This window comes from Chamaea fasciata, unplaced genomic scaffold (assembly GCF_029207755.1).
Source record: "Chamaea fasciata isolate MVZ Bird 193981 ecotype frontalis unplaced genomic scaffold, bChaFas1.0.hap1 SCAF_11, whole genome shotgun sequence".
NCBI lineage: Eukaryota > Metazoa > Chordata > Aves > Passeriformes > Sylviidae > Chamaea > Chamaea fasciata.
In genome coordinates this window covers 7,284,545-7,304,617 of record NW_027094096.1, presented here as the reverse complement: position 1 = coordinate 7,304,617, position 20,073 = coordinate 7,284,545, and the positions used below count along the sequence as shown (strand labels likewise).

Below are 20,073 nucleotides of genomic sequence, written 5' to 3'. Positions count from 1 at the left end.
AGTTGGTGTCACCAGCTGCCTGCAGGTAAAGTGACATTTTCCTCTCCCCTTTCGAGAATAAAAGCCTAATCCTCATGGAAGCGCATCGAGGATGTGATTGGAGACAGAAATAAGGTGCGGAATAATCCTGGCTGGGTGGGTGACAAGCGGCCTTGTGCTCTTGGAACAGAGTGTTGTGTCCAGAGCCAGGCATCCCCTCCTGTGCTGCGGGGGGGTGAAGGGCAGTAATCTGGATTCCCCAGATTTTAAGGCAATTAAGGACACTTAAACCACAGTTCCTCCTGCTGCTCCATCCCACTGCCAGTCTTCCCTGGCATACGGAGATGGATGGAGTAGGAATAGCGGTGACGGGTGCTCGATGCCATGCCTACAGCAAAAATAGATGTGGTTGGGCTGCGATGATGCAAAGCCAGAAGAATCCTTCTCCGATTTCTCCGGCTTTGCTTTCAGCCCGGCTCCTGCCTGGCTGTCATTTGTCACCGGTGCTCGTGGCTGCTCTGTCCACAGCACATTTTTAGGGTGATTTTAGGCTGAAATTGGTTGATAAAGTCCTTTTCAAAGATCTTACCCTTGTTCAGGTCATTCCTGCCTCCTCAGGGATGAGCTATCTACAGGAATCGGGCAGGAAGGAAGCTGCTGGTTCATTGTGTGAGGTCACTGCCACTGGGAAGCAGTGGGAGAAACAGGAGGTTTGGGGATTAATTAGTGCCCACGGGATGCAATCCTCATTTACTGCTCCTCAAACTGCTCCTTCTGCAGGAGCTGGATGTAAACAGAGGAGTCTCCTGCAGTTACCTGCATGAGTTCATCCCTCCTGCCCCTGATTTTTGGCTTTGCGGGAAGGGCTCAACAAACTTCTGCAGATGCCTTCCCAACCCTATGGAGCTGATACTGTTTCCCAGTTTTGGTGGATCTGTCTAGGTCCAGATGTGATGCTCAAGGGAAGTCTGTGCTTTGGGGAGGAAGATTTCAGAGCACTGGTACAAAATAGCTGGAGAAGCAGCAACCAGATGGAAAATGGTCCTAAAAGTAGTGCAGGATCCAGCAGGAAAGGGAAAGCATCTTCCAAGGGTAGCCTTGTAGGCAAGATCATTCCTCCCTGGAAAGGGATGCTGGCATGGAATGAGTCTGGAATGCCGCAGCAAGACTGATAAAATGAGCAAAAGGCCATGAGAGGTTGAAGGAGGGTTTGTTTAGTCTGGAAAAGGACAGGATGACCCATTGTCTGAGGGGCTGCTTTGAAAATTCAGACAAACTAGGAAAAACCCGGGATTTTGTCAATTGGACACTGAAAGAGAAGGAGATGCTGTTCCTCAGCTGGAGGTTTTGGGAGGAGGTTGGGCAAACAGCTGGGACTACCAAATCCATGTTGGCACCAGCCCAGGGGGGTTCCTGAGTCTCCTCTAAGCTCAGGATAAACAGTCTGGCCCACAAGTCCATTTTATCTGGAGTCTTTGGTAAGCCTGTCTCGGAGCAGGCAGGTTGGGATCCACGAGGTCTGATCACCCTGCTCTGGCAGACTGGTCTTAACTGCGACTTGCACTCAGCACTGGTTGGGCTCCTGCTCAAGGAGCAGGCTGGAGCACCTGTGCTGGGATCTCTCCTTGGATCCCACATCCCCAGAGGGTGTTGGGAACAGGACAGAGAAAGGACAGCAGGGGAAGGGAGGATCCTGCCTCAAGCCAGCAGGGACGTAGTGGCTCCAGAAGTTACCCCAGAAGGCTGCAGTAATTCAGTGGGAAAAGCCCAGCGACCTGGCCCAGGAGGAACCTGCCTCACCTCTCTGACCTGCAAGTTTCCTCTGAATCCTTAAGGATAATTTTCACGATTCATCACACAGAGAATCTCAGGGGAGCTTCATCCCACCCCTGCACTGTTGGGTTTGGGAACAAGGTGGGAATGCAGCTGCTCATTGCTCCATGGGGGATGCCTCTGGCTGCAGAGGTGAGGCAGTGCCAAAACAAAGCCCCAAGTAAATCCTATCCTAAAAATGAACCCAGTTCCTCCACGGAAGGACTTGGTTTGTTGTCCTTTGTTCTCCCGAGTGGGTGGCAGAGGTGACTCTGTGCCATGAAGCAGCACAGCAGGATCAGGATGTGCTGCCAGAGCAGCTCCCACCTGCCCCTCACCACTCTGAGCGAGCCACGAGGCAGCTCCAGGCTGGGCCAATCCCAAATTTCCCTCATATGGTGATGACAAACCGTCTGAAATGTGGTTTTTGGCTTTTGGAAACCTCCCAGCCAGAGAACGGTGCAGCTGCTATGGAGGTGAGGGAAGAGCATCAAGGACTGGCACGGAAGCAGCCTGCCTTGGGAGGTGGGATTATCCTTCAGGAAGAGCAGAGCAGAGCAAATAATTCACGCTTTGGTTGGAAAATGCATCCACGCTTTTCAATTGTTTTGCTCACCCTTTGCTGGGACATGAATGAAAATCTACCCACCGGTCAATGGATTTCACAAGTTTCCAAGTCTGTAAGAGTCACGAATGCCAAGGTGGAGGCGCTGACATGGCGGGTAATTAAATTAGTGTCTGCGTTAATTACTGGGGCCAAGCATGAGGGAGACATTAACAATGGGAATGGTGGACAGGCACCAGTAGCTCCTTCCCAACAAATTTCAATGTCTGCTGACTTTCCCAAGGTGATATCAAAGGCATGGATCTGTGGGAACACGGTGTGGAGCAAAGGCCAGGTGCCAGATATGGGCACCAAGGATGGTCCTGTGGAGCTGTACACTTCCTATCCAAGCAGGAAAACCAAAGGATCAGCTTTTCCTAGCTCCAGAGCAGCTCCATTGGGAGGGGAGCACCTGCCTTGTGTGTGACTAATCTGCTGGAGCTGGAATGTGAACCGCAAAATCAAATCGCTTGAACCCCAATGGAGTTACAAAGAAAAATGGGATTTTTAGGAGCTCATGGAATTCCGCGAGGAGCAGAGAGCTACTGCACTACTTGTGGAAGGGGTGCCTGAATGCACTGAACTCACGACTGCCTCAATACTGCACAGCTCCACTCCTCGTGCCCAGGGCAAGCCAGGAGATGCCACAGGGACAGGAGCACCTCCTGCACAGGGAGAAGCTCAAACTGCCCTAGAGGAAATTCCACCTGCACGTGCAGGGAGAGGACAGCGGCACAAACAGCTCCTGGTTTCCTTTTTCCCCTTCACGTGCTTTCCAAGGTTTTTATCAGTCCTCTGCTGACAGGAAAGCAGGTCGGGAAAGGGCACAGCCTTTCACATCCAGTCAGCAGACGCTGCTCCAGCAAAGGATTCCTCCCTGTCCTGGTGGGATCCATGATAGGGGTCAGGGCAGGCTCCCCCCTCCCATGGCTAATTCCTGCCTCACTGCCGGCAGAGCATCAGGCCAACCGGCTGTAGATTCCAGCACATCACATCCCACAGCCGCCTGTCAGCCGTGCCACAGGGCAACACTACACCCTGAGAGCATCGCAGCCTGGGCCACTCCTGGACTGAGAGCCCTCGGAATGATTCAGCAGCAGGAAGTGCTGGACAACAGGCTCTCCCCACGGCAGCTACAGCAGCAGCTTCGCCAAAGCCCAGGAACAGCTTTAACATGGATTGTGGGGTGCACCTCAGCCAGCTGCCACTCACATCCACTTTGTCTGGCACCTGCTGGAATTTTCATCAGGATCTGAGCCTTACCAGGACAATGGCATTGAGGAGCTGCAGTGTGTCCAGGGAAGGGAACGGAGCTGGGGAAGCGGCTGGAGCACCAGGAGTGGCTGAGGGAGCTGGGAAAGGGGCTCAGCCTGGAGAAAAGGAGGCTCAGGGGAAACCTTCTGGCCCTGCACAGCTCCCTGACAGGAGGGGACAGCCAGGGGTGGTCAGGCTCTGCTCCCAGGGAACAGGGACAGGACAAGGGGAAACCGCCTCAAGCTGTGCCAGAGGTTCAGGTTGGACATCAGGAGGGATTTCTTCCTGGAAAAGGTGGTCAGGCACTGGAAGGAGCTGCTGATGGAGGTGGTAGAGTACCCATCCCGACAGGGATTTTAAAAGCCCTGTTGATGCGGCTCTTGGGGACATGGGTGAGTGGTGGCCTCGGCAGTGTCAGGCAATGGTTGGAGTCCATCTCAGATGGCTTTTCCAAATAAAATGATTCCATGATGCACCATGGCCTTGCAATGCTCATACCAAGCATGGACCTGGCACAGGGATTTGGGACACTCAGCACAGGCGCCATATGACACATTCCAAAAAATGCAACCAACTCAACCCTGAACAGTCTGTTAATGCTCACACAATTTAAAATAATTACTGCCATGGTCCCATTGTCCACTCTCAAGAGTAAAAACAGGGAAGTTCCAACAAATACCTGGATAATTTGTAAATCCCTAAGACACCTGGTGTGCTGCTGTTGGCCACCTCCTCTCCAGGCAGCTGAAGCAGGTAGGGCCTGTTCCCACAGCCCCTTCCTGTGCATGATGGCACCTCCAACTCTGATCCATAGAAATCATCCATTTTGAGTCTAGAAATTTCTATTATTTCCACAAAACCCCACATCCTCACCATAAACCAATGTGGAAAGCTCCTCCAACACAAGATTAAAAAATAACTGGCTCACAGATCCAAGTGCACAAATTCATTACGTGGTATGACAGATACACTGTGAAGTGTTGGCCCAAAACCATTTAAATACAAGAGGCAACAGCTGAACAACCTAAATGAGGGATTCAGTGCTGATTTTACAAGTGAGAAATGGACTTAAGAAGCACCTCAGGTGCAATTTACTTGTGGGACACCAAAAAGACTGGTTCTTCCTGGAAGGAATGGATGGCACGTGTCCTGGGATTACCTCTGCGTTTCTGTTTTGGCAAAAATAAGTAGGAGAAGAAAAAAACAAACGTCTTTTTATTTTATTTTCACTTTTGGAAAGCATTTTACACAGGTTTGGATCTTGGGAATAACTTGGAATCAGTAAAAAAAACTAACTCAACAGTTTTCGTCTTTACAATAGAAACCTTTTCAGGAGTCAAAATGGAGACTAAAAAAAACACATGCAAAACATACTCCTTTCAAAACACACCTGGAAACAAAGCACCAAACTACACAAATATGCAGAACGAAACAGCATTGAACACCACAGAAGTCGTCTTCATAAAAGGTGTAAAAGTCACCTAATTCACTAGGCACTGTCACTTGGTTAAACAGAAGAGACAATAAAAAAATATTGTCCACAAACTTGCAATTTCAACTCAAAGGCTGTAGCTAGAAATTCCTCTATGTGTCATGCTTTAATAGCGACCTGAAAGACAAAAACCCAGCAGTCAGACTTCAAGGATAGAGGCTCAATAAAATATCCACACCCGAGTCAATTTTAGTGGACAAAGAAGCTCAAAAGAAGTTCAAGGAATGGGAAATTTACTTTTGAGAGGTGAACTCTGTGATTGGGCCAGGCCCAGTTAAGGCCTGGTTGGGTGGGGCTTGGAGCAACCTGGTCTGTGGAAGGTGTCCCTGCCCATGGCAGGGGTGGAATGGGATGAGCTTTAAGGTCCCTCCCAACCCAAACCATTCCGAGTCCGTGGCTACTTACGAGGTGAGTAGGATCGGGATCTGGACCGGGATCTGTAGCCCCCCCGGCTGTAGTATGGGGACGGTGACCTCCTCCTGTGACAGGGGTGACACAAACAATCCCATGGTTAAAACCTGCACAGGGAAGTGGCAGCAGCTTTATGTGGGTAGCTCCAACCCCATCCTGGTCTCAGGAATACACTTGGAAAAGCTAACAAGAAGCATGGGAGACCTGATCAACATTCCTACTGTGTAACAAAGCAAGGATCTGAATTCTGTTTTTTGTTACCAGTATTATTTTTGACTAACACAACAAACACAAGCTCTTACACTCACAATCTGCTTTCATGAGAATTTAGTCTGAAGCCAGGAGCATCCCACACAAGCAGAGTAAGCCAAATCCACCTTCACTTCTAATCTGAATTACTTGTCCAAGATGAAGATTTCCTTGACTTGCAGTCAGTGCCACAGCCAGGCACCCCCAAACCCCTCCCATCCAGGCACTCCCAAGTTTTGTGTTTCCTTGCCTAGTTCCACTAACCCAGTACACACCTGTAAAACTGATCCCTGTCCTGAACAGCTCTCCAGCCTCCTCCGCCACCACCACCTCCTCCTCTGTGAAAACAAAAGCAGAACGACTTTTAGAATTCAGAAAATAAACAGAAACTTCACTGTACAAAACTCCCCCATCAACAGAATAAGAAAATGACGTGAAGATGTGAAGATAAGACAACATCAATTCCCACACCAGATGATGCTGACTTACTTCATTTAACACTTAACATTTTTAAACACTTATCTACTCATGGAAAATCCTTTATTATTTTCAAGTAGCAAGATTAACTCACTATCCTGAGGAAAACTATTCATTCCAAGGTGGAGACAGGGAAAGCCCTCCCATCCTGACTTTTTAACACTTTAGAGTCACGTTTAAACACAAACTGTGATGTAATTTCTGATCAGCAAAGCTTTACCAGGAGACTAAATCAAGTTTAAAGTCTTCCCCAGTTTTTTTGGGGGGATTGCTTTTTTTTTTTTTATTTACAGACTCTTTTCCAGGCAAAATTAAGCCTCCCACAGCAACAAGAAGAAACTGAAGTTTAAACAGGACAATTCCCATCTGACACTGCATTTCCCTTAAGGCTTCATTTTCAGAGGGCAGGGAATGCAAAGGAATTGTTACCAATGGAATTTTTAGGGTGGGGTATGCAATGCTCCACTGCATCTTGAACAATTCCAACTTTTCCCTCCTGAGGGAAGCACTTACAACACAGCAACACTTCTCTCTGCCTCAATCAACCCAGGAGGTTGAGGCTCCCCTCTGCAGGAGGGGAAAGTACCAGACCGTGACACTTTTTAAGTAGCCACACACAAGTAATTTCTGGCTCCATATTTATTCACAGAAGCCCAGAATGGTTTGGGTTGGAAGGGACCTTAAACACCATCCAGGGGCACCCCTGCCACAGGCAGGGACACCTCCCACTAGAGCAGGTCACTCTCACTGGCTCTCTCCTGACCCAGGCACAACTCTTGGTAACATCCACAAACCCTTGCCAGAATGAAAAGCCACCACTTAAGCACTGAAGACTTGGGCCCATCCCATAACTTTAACACAGAATTCAACAATTGCAGGAACGTTTGGTAGTGCAGACAGAAAAAAATGAACTCTTATCTCTGTGTGCCAGAAATTGTGAAGATTTTGCAGGGGACAAGGATTTTGCTGGAAAACGCAGAAAGCAAATTTCTCTATCACCAAAACCAACTGCACCCCAATCATGATTACACACACAACCAATTGGGCAAGGGATGTTAAAAAAGTCTTTTAAAGCAGATGTCCAATACACAACAGGTCATGTTCCAAACCCCAATTCCTTATTTTTGGCAACATTTGAGGTGCCATCAGCAGGAGATACTAGGGACCATCTGAAATTTCCCACTACTGTGTTCAAAATATAAGCTGACACTATCATACCAACTCAAATACTAATCTGCATCATTTCAGGGCTAACAGACGAACCAACTACAGATTCTAAAATGAAAATACAAAGAACACACTTTGTTTTTCAAAACTTAGTGCAGATTCAGAAAACATTTTGGACTAAGCCAGGCCACAGTATTTAAACACCATCAAGTATTTCTCAACCCAACCAATTTGATTTGCACTGAGCAGTCATTTTGATGAAATTTTCACAGGAAGATTCCAGAATGACAGTGAGTGCAAAATTATTCTGGAATAGTTATGTAGGATGAACTGCCTAATGCTTGCAGAGGCAGATGAGAAAGCAGCAAAATATTCCCAATATGCTCACCTGTATGATCTGCTGTAATAGTCACGGTCATCGTAGCCTCTGTCATAGCCTCTGTCGTAGTAATCCCGTCGCCGTGAGCTGCCACTGCGAGAGGAGTGAAAGAAATTGTTATTTGCTAAGATACAAAGTATTAACTTTGTCTGCAGCCTGCCAAATTCACACTAGTTAAACCAGATTTTATTATTACTGCCCATCCTCACAGTTGAAAGGCTGGAAGCACTACTGTTTTCCCACGAGTGCAGGTGGGAACAGAACTACATAAATAATTGCTTTTTAAATGTAAACTTTCAGTTGTTTTCCTCAACCTCTTGGTATCACAGGCACATGAGGAATTCCATTCTGAGACAAGTCTTCATTCACTTTTAGGTCTGAAAAAGCACCTGTTCAATTTTTCTGTTCAAATTTTCTGACTAAAAAAAATCAGAAACCTGTAGTCTCAACACAGCATCACCAGAAATCACCAGTAAGCTGAAAGTCTTGGGAAACTAAGTGGGGAATGACTTGGGAAAACAATTACTACTGAAGCTCATGTCCAGTGTTTTCAGTGTAGAGCACAGCAGCCACAAACAAGGAAACACAACTTGTGCATTAATGCAGAAGCCCAAGAAATCAGGAAAACCACTCAAACAGGTCTCTCAGAGGAGAAACAGGAGTTTTTACAAAACAATGAATCCTATCCTGTACTGGTTTGGGAGAAAAAAACCCAACCAAAACCATGGATAAAACTTACTAAGTGGGTCTTCCCATATAGATTCCAGGGGTAGGTGTGTGAGGTCTTTTTGTTATGGAGAAGTCTACACGGATCCTTCTTCCATCCAGTTCCATTCCATTGGCACGTTCCTTTGCCTAAAGTGTGACAGAAGAGCATTAGCCGTAGGTATGAACTTCAGCAACAACATCAATTTCTAGCCACTGCTTTAAGTGTTAAAATGTCCTAAAAAATGGCTCAGTTTGGAGGCAGGTCTGAGTGTCACCTTACAGTCAATGTACAGGGTAAGACACTCTAGGCCAGCTGGACTTAAGCACCAGTAACCACTGAAAATGTGACTTCTGAGGCATTAAAATCCTGAAAGGAACATCGCTGAGCAATTGTTTCAGTGCCTCTGACATGATTAAGAGCAACCTTTGAACATGCTGCTGTAAGGGAGATGTTACTACTCCATCACACAACATAAAACATTTGTAGGTTAAAAGACCACCACTAAAGTATTCAAATACATCCTTCAAACTACCATAACCTTGGACATAATATCAAAGTGACAAACAAAAAGTAAAAAACCAAAACCAATTGTGTTTTGGTGGGTTTGTTTTGTCTGCCAAGTAGCAGAACATGCAGTATGTAGGACCTACACATCAAGCTCCAACCCAACATGGAAGCCTTTATGCCAGATACGGAAAAGACTGGAGACTTTCTGGAGGGGAGTTTAAGCAGAGGATGAGCCTTGTTCCAGCCCAAAAAGGGCAGCTCTGTAAGGACTGGCATGGGTGTAGGATTCTCCAATGGGTGACTACAGAATTCCCAATTCATTCTGCAGCATCTGTACGCCCAGATTCCATTATTATGAGATTCCAAGTGTTTTGGAGGCTATGAGTTTCCTGTGGCTATACCCTGTGACAGAAGCTCAGATCCCAGCAGACATGGCTCACTCTGTGCACCCCAACCTACTTCCTTGGCATCCTCGACGTTCTCGAAGTAGACGAAGGCGAACCCTCGGGAGCGCCGCGACTGCTGGTCATACACAATGGACACGTCGGCGATGGGCCCATACTTGGAGAAAACCTCCCGCAGGTCTCGTTCTGTAGTGTACAGACTCAGCCCAAACACTCCCAGACAACAGTTTGGATCAGGATTTGCCTAAAGGAATGGACAGAGATATTAAAATGAAATCGGGTTTATTTGCAGTGCAACGTATCACTCGAGTTGTGACTGATGGGGCTGAGATTTGAGTCACTTGATAACAGACAGCAATAAATTAAACCTAGAGGAACATAAGCCGTTCACAAAAAGCCCTTTGTGTCTCTCAGGGCACTAAGACTGATTCCAGGATGCATCCAGGACCACGACCCACCCCTCAAGCACGTACCCTGTTCCCGATGTGACGTCTCCGTGTAGACATGGGGGAATGGCTGTGGCTGTGCCGCCGCCGGTAGTCCCGACTGTACGACCTGCTTCGGGATCTCCTGTGGGAGCGCGACCGCGAGCGGGACCTGGTGTAGTGTCTGCGGGAACTCCTCCTTGATCTAGACCTGAGGGAAACAAGAGAAACGTACACTGCTGGGCTTGTTGGGGTGTTTCACGTTGCAAAAATCCATCAGATGGTCACAAAAAGCTCAAGTAACTGTCTTCCAAAATCCTGCAGTACCACATACCTCAGCTACAATCCATTTGCTCACTACTCTCAAGGACTGTGCGCTCAATCTTTACTATCAGATTACTGCAGACGCTCTCAGGGCATTCCTGCTGCAGTCCTGGAACTTGCACCTGATCAGTCAGCTCTTCTTTTACCAAAGCTACCTGGGTGTGCTTAGAATGAATATTCAGTGTTTAGGTAAAAACAAGTGGGATGGCTTTCTCTTCACAGGTATCAGACAAGGGGAACTGTAAATATGCTTCAACACAAAGCATGAACCACTGAGGGAGGCACTCTCTTAGTGCTGCCTTGGGTGACACTGAGAAGCAAATGCACTCTAAAGTCTAGCAAATGCCTCTGAAACAGAGCAGAACACAACCTGAAGAAACCAAGTCTGAGCTGCTGCTATTTCAGCAGTTATTTAGCACTGCTTGTTCATGAATATTTACATGTTCACACTCTTAAATGCATTTACGCAAAGGTGCAACTCCTCACTAATTCTTTTTCCCCAAAAGTAAGTAAAAATTCTTTTTCCCTTTCTCTTACATCATGAACTCTGTGGACATGAGGGTCTGAAACTCTTCAATTCCTTCTCCCAAAGCCTCTGCCTTCCCAACTCAGCCAAGCCTAGAGGAGAAGCTGGGCACTCACATGGCGCTACTATACCTGACCTTGGTCTGCTGATGGCTGCACTGAACAACCTGCATTCCACACCACTCCAAAGAAAAACCCCTCTGCAAGGCTAAGAAGTGCAATAAACAGTGTAACAGGACCTGAGTCACAAATTGCTCATTTTCAGGCTCTTGTGTCTTAAATGTCCCCTTCCTCTAATTCCACAGCAGCACCACTCCCCTGGCATGAGGGCAGCTCTGGACCTGAACTGTTTTTACTCCTGAGCATTTAACAGCTTCTTCTAAGATTTCTCACCAAGTCTCACCAGACAGCCAAACTGTACAATCTATGTCCTCAAAAAAACACCTTCAGCCTCATCAGGAGTGAGCCAGAGAAGCTCAACTTAAAATGCATATTCATGTCCAGGAGAAATTAATTCAGCATGTCCCATTACAGCACTGCTCACTACATATTTATAAAGAAAACGTTATTTTTGGCAACTGAATAACAAAAAAATAAAAAGAAGCTGGGAAAACAGTAAAAAAAGAGGGAAATTACAACATCAATAACAAAAAAAAAAAAAAAAAGAAGCTCCACACATGCACACAGCCACATTTCAGCCACTGACATAGAAAAAAAAAATTAAGGCAAACACAGAACTGATATTTCAGGTACCAGAATGGTATCAGCCAAAGGCAGGAGCTACACACTTCAGTAAAAGTAGATTAAAAAATCAAGTATATCCACACCCCAACTGATAAAAACACCAGGACACAGGTTGGTTCCCAAATCAAAGTTTAATTTACAAAGCTGGTAACTCAAAAATACATTTGCAACAGAAACTACCAAGAAATATAGATGCTATCACAGGGTTATTTCTCTGGGGAAAGCCAGAGTTCAATGATCTGCCCACGATCACATCCCAACGTGCGACAGCACTGAACAGAGATTAAAGTATGTTGTTTCTAAATACGTGCCTCGACACAATTCTGTCCAAATCTACTCATCAACACTAACTCTGGCACGTAATTCCATTATTTCCAGCCATAGGCATCTTCAAGACAGCTGTTAAATGCTCAGGAAGCCATGGTTATGATGAACTTCTGCTTTTTGGTCATCAAAAAGTAGAAAGCCAGTTGCCATGGTATCATTTGAACACTGTTTATTGCAAAAGTGAGATTTGTCAGGTCTCTCATAATTCTACATCTTACATTTGCTTCTTCAGAATTGCATACCCTCTGTGACTGCATTTTTACTCAGTATTGTGGTTACTCTGCAAGGGGGGAATGTTTTAAGGAGTATGGAATCCCTGGAGTCTTATGGATTAAGGGGCGGGAGAATATGCTGGGAGGGTGTCCTGACTTTGTTGTTTTAATATTAAAAGGTTCCCCAAAGGTGTTTTGCAGCCTCCCTCCCCTGAGGTTTTCAAAACCCTACTGGATAAAGCCCTGATGGCAGGGTCTGAGCCCAGCCCTTCCTGAGCTGCCCCATCATCTCTCTCTCCTGGCACTCCCACAGGTCACTCCAATTCCACACTCTGTAAGGTACTGCTCTAACAAGTATTTATTCATTTTATTTGACACATTTCTTCTTACACTACAGGGACTGCCAGGTGCATGATATGACACTTCTGACTTTGCCTGAATTAAACAAAAACCCCTCATTCTTCTGCTGTCAAAGCTTCCCAACCACCTTCCCTCTCACAAAAGCCTTTCTGCTTGATCTTGCAAGATTTAACACACTATTTGATAGTGTTTTCCACCGTGGGTGACTGCTGACAGCACAGTATCTTCCTCCAGCCTGCCCCCCAGGCTTTGGCAATTCATTGCCTGTTCACATAAAAAGTGTGTTGTGAACAGCTCACCTGACAACCACACTGCTGAAACCTCCCTTTTTTTAGCCTGAATGCCTACAAGTCAGTAAAGAAATGATCAACACATTAATTTCTGTGGTCAGCAGTCAACTGTCTACTCTTTTAAGAGGAATTCTGACCCTGCACACAGCTTGTTTGGCAGGTAAGTATCAGGAGACGTAATGCAGTGCAATAGGCAAGCGGATGCTTGTGCTGTGACATAACAAATACAATAAGCAAGTTCTCCACAAGTTTTCTGGAGAGCTTGCAGAGCTAATATTCAAAGCTTCCCACCTGTTCATTTTCAAGTTAAATCAATGTATTTAAAATGTCAAACTGTGAAATTCACATTTACCTCTACTGCTTCTTTTCACTACTCCAGGAACATCACTGCTTCCAGTGAAGAAACATAATACACAAATGTGGCCTAAAATGGGAAATCTGCTGATGCACCAAACTGTTAATACACAGAACAACTAAGACCTAGAGTTCCTAGGACTCCATGCTCTGACACAACTCAGTACTCCAGGAGATAAAAGGTAGGCACTTCCAAAGTGTATCAGCAAGGATACAAATTTACACAGCTGATTTAACTGTTGGAAGACACAGCAAAAATACCTAAATTCATATAATTCGGCTTTCCCAATCCTGAAACCACCCCCCCCCCCCCTTGGTATTCCATGTCCAACTCTGGAAACAGAACTGGCTAAGCTGGGCCACCTCTGACTATGACCTATGACTTGTGAGGAGGAAGAGGTAAAAGAAGCAGAACTCACCTGGATTCAGACCTGGATCTAGATTTTGACCTGGAGCGCCTGGAATCCTCCTTAGAGCGAGATCTTGCAGGGGTGTGCCTCCCCGACTTGCCAGACCCATGAGCACTTCCGCTTCTGGAAGCAGAACGGGATTCCTGCACGCAGATATTGAAAGCCTAATTTGTACACAATTCCTTGTTCACCTAGGGGCTGTAAACAAGCTCCAGTGAAATCAATGGTAAATATTGATAGCTATGTGTCCGGGCAGTCGGCATTAGCACTGCCTAGATTTTTTTTTAAAGGAGGTTTTTTTTTTTTTTTTTTTTTTTCCCTGGTAGACACTTCTTTACCCTGCATGTACTTTTGCTATTAAACAGATAATGCATGCATGTTTAGCAAAATATACAGGGACACATAAACAGACTAGTAATTACTTAGCGTAGTGCTTTCAGATTCCAGATTACTTCTTATCTTAACTTCATTTTTATTCCTTTTCTTCATTCTTCCGTTTCAAATTCTGACTTCTTTCATCTTCCCCACTTCACACAAATTGCTCAATATTCTACAAGTGGGACTTCTGGTCTGATAATTAGCATGCATTCACTTTCTTTTTTTTCAAATTTCAGCTTCACTTATTCCTGAGCTTCAAATAATTCTCATTTATAAAACTTGTCAAATGGCGACTTCCGCATTTTCCTTCTTCAACATTAACCTTAATAGAAAAAGAACAGGATGAAGAATATTTAAGAACTCCAGGATAAAATCTAGTGCCAAAACTGAAACTAGAAAAAAAAAAGTGTTGTGGACTTTTACTATAAATGCAGTTTCAAGAATCCAATCTACCAAAGCCCTACGATTTTATCAACAGATTCAGTCAACTCAGTTTAACTTAGCCCTAAGCAGCTGAATTTGCTATTTATGCCTGTATTTAACAGCAAGTGCAACTGGATCAACTGAGTACCTACTAAGGAATTGTAGCATCAGGAATCTCAAAATAATTTGCACTGTCAGCCACACACTGAGACAAAACCACCAAGGAGTTACTCCAGTGAGGTCCTGCTGCGGCCACTGAGGGATGTGCTTTACAATGCACAAAGCACTGCGTGGTTGGTCCTTTCATGAACTCCAATTCTCTGAATTTTGGGCCCCTCCTGCAGTTTGGCAGCCCTGGTGGGAAGGTTTAGGAGCACACACCCTCAGCTGCCTGCACAAGTAGGATTACATGTGCAGGCTTGGTGTTCCCACAGAAATCTGAATTTCCCACTGACCAGAACTGCACTTGTGCCCCACACTCCAATTTATTTACTGGCAATCTCCTCTGGCAGTGACATGACCTAATTAGCAGTTTCAACTTATGTACTTTTATTTTTAAATCAGTATAATGCTTGGCTTTAGTCATATGCCTCAAACACCTCAACACACAAGTAGAAAATATCCTTCATTTCCAAATACTAGAGAAAAATTAAAATTCAGCAGAATTATACTTCTTTCTAAAAACAATCCTAAATTTAGTGCAAACTCTGATGAAGAAAGCTCACTAATGACACTGGGTACCTGATTTTTCTCACAAATCCCCTGTTTTATCTAACATTTCTTAAACCTGAACACTAACTTAATGGCAATCCTGTACTAAGCATTCAGAAATTCATTTGCTAACCCGAAATTCAATCATGTTTTAACCACTTCCACACAACTTCAACCAAATGTTCTCTGTTTATAATTCCCTAGCATACAGGGGAAAGAAACATGAGGTACAAGCTAAAGCAGGTTTGTAAATTAATCCCAAGAGCAACAGAAATAGCACAAAGTTGGCCAAGGCCCTATTCTTCATACAGATGTTTAAGCGTTTGCTCTAAACTACGGTTTCCCCATGTACTAACACTGCAAAGGGCAGGGGGAATATTATGGAGCAATTTCAGTTAGAATTAACTAATTTAATCTAAATCCGTTACTACCTTCCCAAGAAAACACAGAAGTGAGTTCTGAGTTAATATATTAATTTTGTCATAAGAAGTCCTAGCTCTTTAACAAAGTTAGAGAAAGCAAGATCGAAAAAGGACTAAAAGCCAAACAAAGGCTGCTTTTCACCTGAGCAAAAATATTTCGGCTCACAAAAGATCATCTGGGCTAAACAGAAGGAGCTGTGTCCAAACACAGGTGGTCCTGAGACCAGAAAGAAAAGGAGAAATGCAGGATCAGAGGGAAGCAGCTGGGAGGATTTTGCCCACAAATACACCCCAAACCCTTTTCCAGAGCTTTCAGATGTCAAAAAGCTTTGATGAAATGAGCAGAGAACAGGTAACTCTTCCTACATTAGGTACATTTTTCAGGCAACCTTTGCTGTATTATGTTAAGGTTGATGTGGAATCTGGACGCTGAGGAGCAGAGCTTGGGAAGAAAAACCCAAACACAACTATCTACCTAAATCAAAACAGTTAAACAGCTGGCCTATTTTCATTCAACTCCTCTGCATTTCACATTTCCCAGTCTTTCAACACCCATTTCTTTTTCCCAGATCATCCTTCAATCCACCACACCTCACAGGATTATGGCACTTCTTTATTTCAGCATTAAGGGAATTCAGTGCACCTCACCTGCTCTGGATACCACCAGGGCTGGTAATAACCCCCAAAATTACCAAGTTGCCCCTTTTCCACCCCAAGCCCCAGGAAATCCTCCCTATCCCAAGTTCCAAGAACCAGGGGCCTGCAGCACTGCAAATTTATTTCACACCCTGGAGGGTTCACATCAGTCATTCCCACAGCTCGTTTCTCCCATCTGGTTTGGTTGTTCTTTATATTTTCTTCTTCTACTCTTTGCTCTATCACTCTGTGAATTTTAAGTTACTGAAAAATGCCAAACTGTGCTCCTGGCATGACATGGGGAAGAGGGAAAAAACCTTCTTTACCCTGCCTGTCACCGCTGGTCAGCAGATACAGCCTGATATTCACTAAGACAATAACCATTTTCTCCCCCTAACCTTAACTTTGTCAAGTGAGAATTTAACCTTCCTCTCCAGACCCCTTACCAACAGTTCTTCCCCTTTACCAGACACCTCTGGAATTCACATGGAAGCCCTGAAGTCCAGGCTTGTGGATTCCAAATGGTTCTTTCCAGACCTTGAGCACATTCAAACCAAGTGGAACACTTCTGGGCTGATTTTAACAGCTCTGAGCACATTCACAGAGTGTTACAGCCATGTACTCTGAGCAGGGAACATCTCAAAGCAGGATCATTTGGGGGACAGTAGGAAGGAAAAGGTTTCCATGGACAGAAGCAGCTAGAAAGTAGGTGTTGGCCACAGTTCTCTGCACTTCTGAGATCCCTGTTTTCCTCACAGGAATGCAAGTTACAGATTTCAATCAGTAATGCAAGATACAGAGAAATAAAACTATTAAGATTTTATAATCATATATTACGATGAAGTTATGTATTGCCACTTTTTTCCTAAGGAAAGGTGCAGCCTCACATGACACTCTTTATTCAAGGTGTCCCTGTGCTGACTCCACATTCCCCAACGTCTCCCGTATGGAAGTTGCCTCTCTTCCCCTGAGGGACACGAGATCACTGCTGGGGGGAGCTGGGGATCCACTCGAGGGAAAGCAGAACCATCCCTCTAAACAGTTTCCAAACTCCACACAGAAAGAACACAGTGTGTTCTGAAGCATCAGGCCACAGCTTCCTCCCCACCACCTCTGCCACCGGCCCTGTGGGCTCCCCCAGTGCCCCAGGCTGGCAGGAAATAAATCCAGCAGCAAAGCCCCAATTATCTTCTGACAGGTTTGGGCACTGAATCAGCTCCCCACGAGGTCCCATCGAGTGCCAGCAGGTGAGGGAGGAACACAGGGAATGGTCCATCCCTTTGGTGGCACTGAGTGATCAGCTCATCTCTAACTTCTTCCTGCTTCCTCAGGCCTCCTTCTCACACAATTCAGTAACAAAAATCACTCTCTTTGGAAAATACGTGTATTAAATACCTTGTCAGTAATCTGTAAATTGAGCTTTTATACATAACAAAAAACCAAAAAAAACCTCTCCCCACTCTGACTTCCATATTGAAGAGCTTCTGACCCCATACCAAGCCATCACTCTCATAGTTAACTAATTCACAAGGTATATAATCATAATTAACTAATTCACAAATTCATTAATTTGGCCTTTAACTCGTCTTTTTCCAACCCCTCCCTGCCTGAATCTCATGTGCTTCAGTGAGAATAACTTCAGTGAAAACAAAATTAAGTTGGAAAACCATGGCATTGCAGCATAACAACAGCATCTCAGGTATATTCCAGTATCTAAGTATAGGAAACGTTTCATAATTTATAGTTTCTTCAGTCAAAAAGCTTCTAGAGTTCATTCCACTATAAAGCACAAAGTTGTAAAAGAGAATTCAAGCGGGTTTTTTTTTCTTCTTCTCTTCCCCCCCCACTTTTTAAAAACGCCATAATCCAGTGTAAAGTCTCACTCCTGGCAAAAGCAACTGGAACTTCTTCATCCCCAAAGCTGCCATGAGGACTCAGTCAAGGCAGGCCTGCAAACCAATGCAACTGGGAATGGAGTAAAGCAAGATCCAGCTGACTGAATTCCCAGATGTGACTGACTGAACCAACACCACCGAGGGAGGCAGCAGGAGCACAATTCCAGTTGGCAGACTGCACTTGGGACAGTTTAAGACAGTTGAAATCACATTTCAGATTATTTATCCCAACACTAACTCTACTCAGCAGAGACTCCAGCTTGGAAAAACACAAAAGCCATTGCCTCAGTAAGCAATAAATCCCATAAATAACACTGGCAAGAGCGGAAGGAAAACCAATCCCCGCTCCAGTCTGGAATAGCAGGTGTGCAGCTCCGTGGTTTCTCCTTTACAAACACGTCCATTTCAAAACTACTTACCAATTTAAATGTCACAGAAGTTCAGACATAACTCACTTTAGGCACTGGCAAAGACTGCCTACAAACGCTTTAATGCATTCCTAAAATTAAAAATATAAAAAAGCAGCAGACAACAATTTCTGCCGCAATACTCTTGCAGGATTATGTTTCACACCAAAGGACTTTGGTACAGAAGCTTTACTATTTCCACACTTTCCGACTGAAAATACAATGCAGGTTATCCTGGCAGACTTTATTATGACTAAACTGGCTTCTGACCTGCACAGCAATTAAAGCACCTTTAAAAAAATCTAACACACAAGTAATTCACCCTGAGCAAAGAATATCCCCTCGCCAAAAAAACTTCAGAGTGAATGAAGATACCAACGAAAGCACTGGCGCCAGCCTATTCCTTAATCCCTGTCTTTCACCATTCATTCCCATGTTTAGCCCCCTGGAGACCAATTTCTTTCTAATCTCACCTACCCTGAAGTGGAGACACTCAGATATTACAGCTTCTTACAGTGAATTAATAAGATAAAACCATATTCTAAAAAAGATACTACTCAGAATTACTAGGTTCTCTAATATTTCTTGCCCCCTCCAGTTTAAAACTTAGGAACTTATCACCTCCACAACTCCCTCCGATGCTGCTGCTGCAAAACGTCTGAGTTATGCTGAAAAAATCCCCCAAAACACAGCACTGACCCTAATTAAAGACATCAAAGGCAAACGACGTTGATCCAGTAAATAAAAATCAACTACAGATATGTAGCACAAACGCGAAGTTTAGCAAGTCATCTATTTCGACATTAATAAAAACTCATCCGGACAGCGAGATCTTTCCAAAACTATGAGCCTTGAGAGCTACCTGCTGCAGGTTTCTCTAAGCGAAAGGGTTTGCCTCCGATTATCAAGTTTAAATTAGAAGAGAGCCTGAGCCACCTGGACGCCAGGCCCGAGGAGCGGAGTTATTGTTACAGACGACAGGGAGCGAAGAGCGGTCTAAATCAGAGAGGAACTCAAGAGTGGATGGCAAGGCGGCTCTGGAGGGAGGATACCACCAGGATTGCCCTTCCGCAGGGGTGGGACGGAGGCCGCGGGGCCCCTGAGGGCTCGGCGCCGCCATTTTGTCCCTCCCGGGCGCGCGCGGCCCCGGCCCAAGATGGCGCCGGGCGCCTCACGCGGGGAGCGGCCCCTCCGCCATCGACCCCGCCGCGCCGCCTCACCCGCCTCGCCCCGACCGCGGAGGCTCCGCCATCCGCGAAAGGGGACACGGGGGGACGCGGGGGCGCCGGCGCCACCCGAAGGCGATGGAGGGGTGCGTGGGGACGGAGGGGGGGGGGGTAGGGGGGGCCCGACCGCGCAGCGCGCTCAGGCTCCATGTATTACCCGCTCGCCGTAGTTTTGCTCTCCGCTGTCGCTCATTGTCCCGTCCCGCCGCTCCTGCCGCTGCCGCCGCCGCCGCCCGAACCGGACACGACCGTCCCCGGCGACAGCGCCGTCCGCGCGGGAAGTGACGAGACCGCGGGGCCGCGCGCGAGCTGTGGGCAGGACACGCCCCCACGGGGACATTCCCCCGGGCCGGAGGCCGCGCCCACGCCTCAGAGCCACGCCCACACTGCACCGCCCCCGAAGAGAAGGCCACGCCCCCGAATTTGCGCGCCTTGAGAAAAGGCCGCGCCCCGCCCTGCGCTGAGGCCACCTGTGAGGCGAGACCACGCCCCCGTCGGGGCCGCGCCCACTCCGTCCGCTCCCCAGCCCCACGCCCCTCCCCTCCCCGCCCTTGATGCGA

At 46.1% G+C, this 20,073-nt stretch overlaps 1 protein-coding gene across 2 annotated transcripts; it reads right to left on the bottom strand.

Annotated features, from left to right (window-relative positions):
• Positions 1-4,846: 4,846 nt before the first annotated feature.
• TRA2B (transformer 2 beta homolog) lies at positions 4,847-19,821 on the bottom strand. 2 transcript variants are annotated; one of them, XM_066194178.1, is made up of 9 exons: positions 19,671-19,818; positions 13,425-13,558; positions 9,918-10,080; positions 9,500-9,688; positions 8,564-8,679; positions 7,834-7,917; positions 6,077-6,139; positions 5,547-5,620; positions 4,847-5,258 (listed from the first exon to the last, which is right to left on the bottom strand). In XM_066194178.1, exons 1-9 carry the CDS (start codon positions 19,704-19,706, stop codon positions 5,248-5,250), a joined length of 870 nt encoding a protein of 289 aa, XP_066050275.1. In that variant the 5' UTR covers positions 19,707-19,818; the 3' UTR covers positions 4,847-5,247. The 2 variants fall into 2 exon arrangements, with proteins under 2 accessions (XP_066050275.1, XP_066050274.1); XM_066194177.1 differs by lacking the exon at positions 4,847-5,258 and having other exon boundaries at positions 5,539-5,620; positions 19,671-19,821.
• Positions 19,822-20,073: the final 252 nt, after the last annotated feature.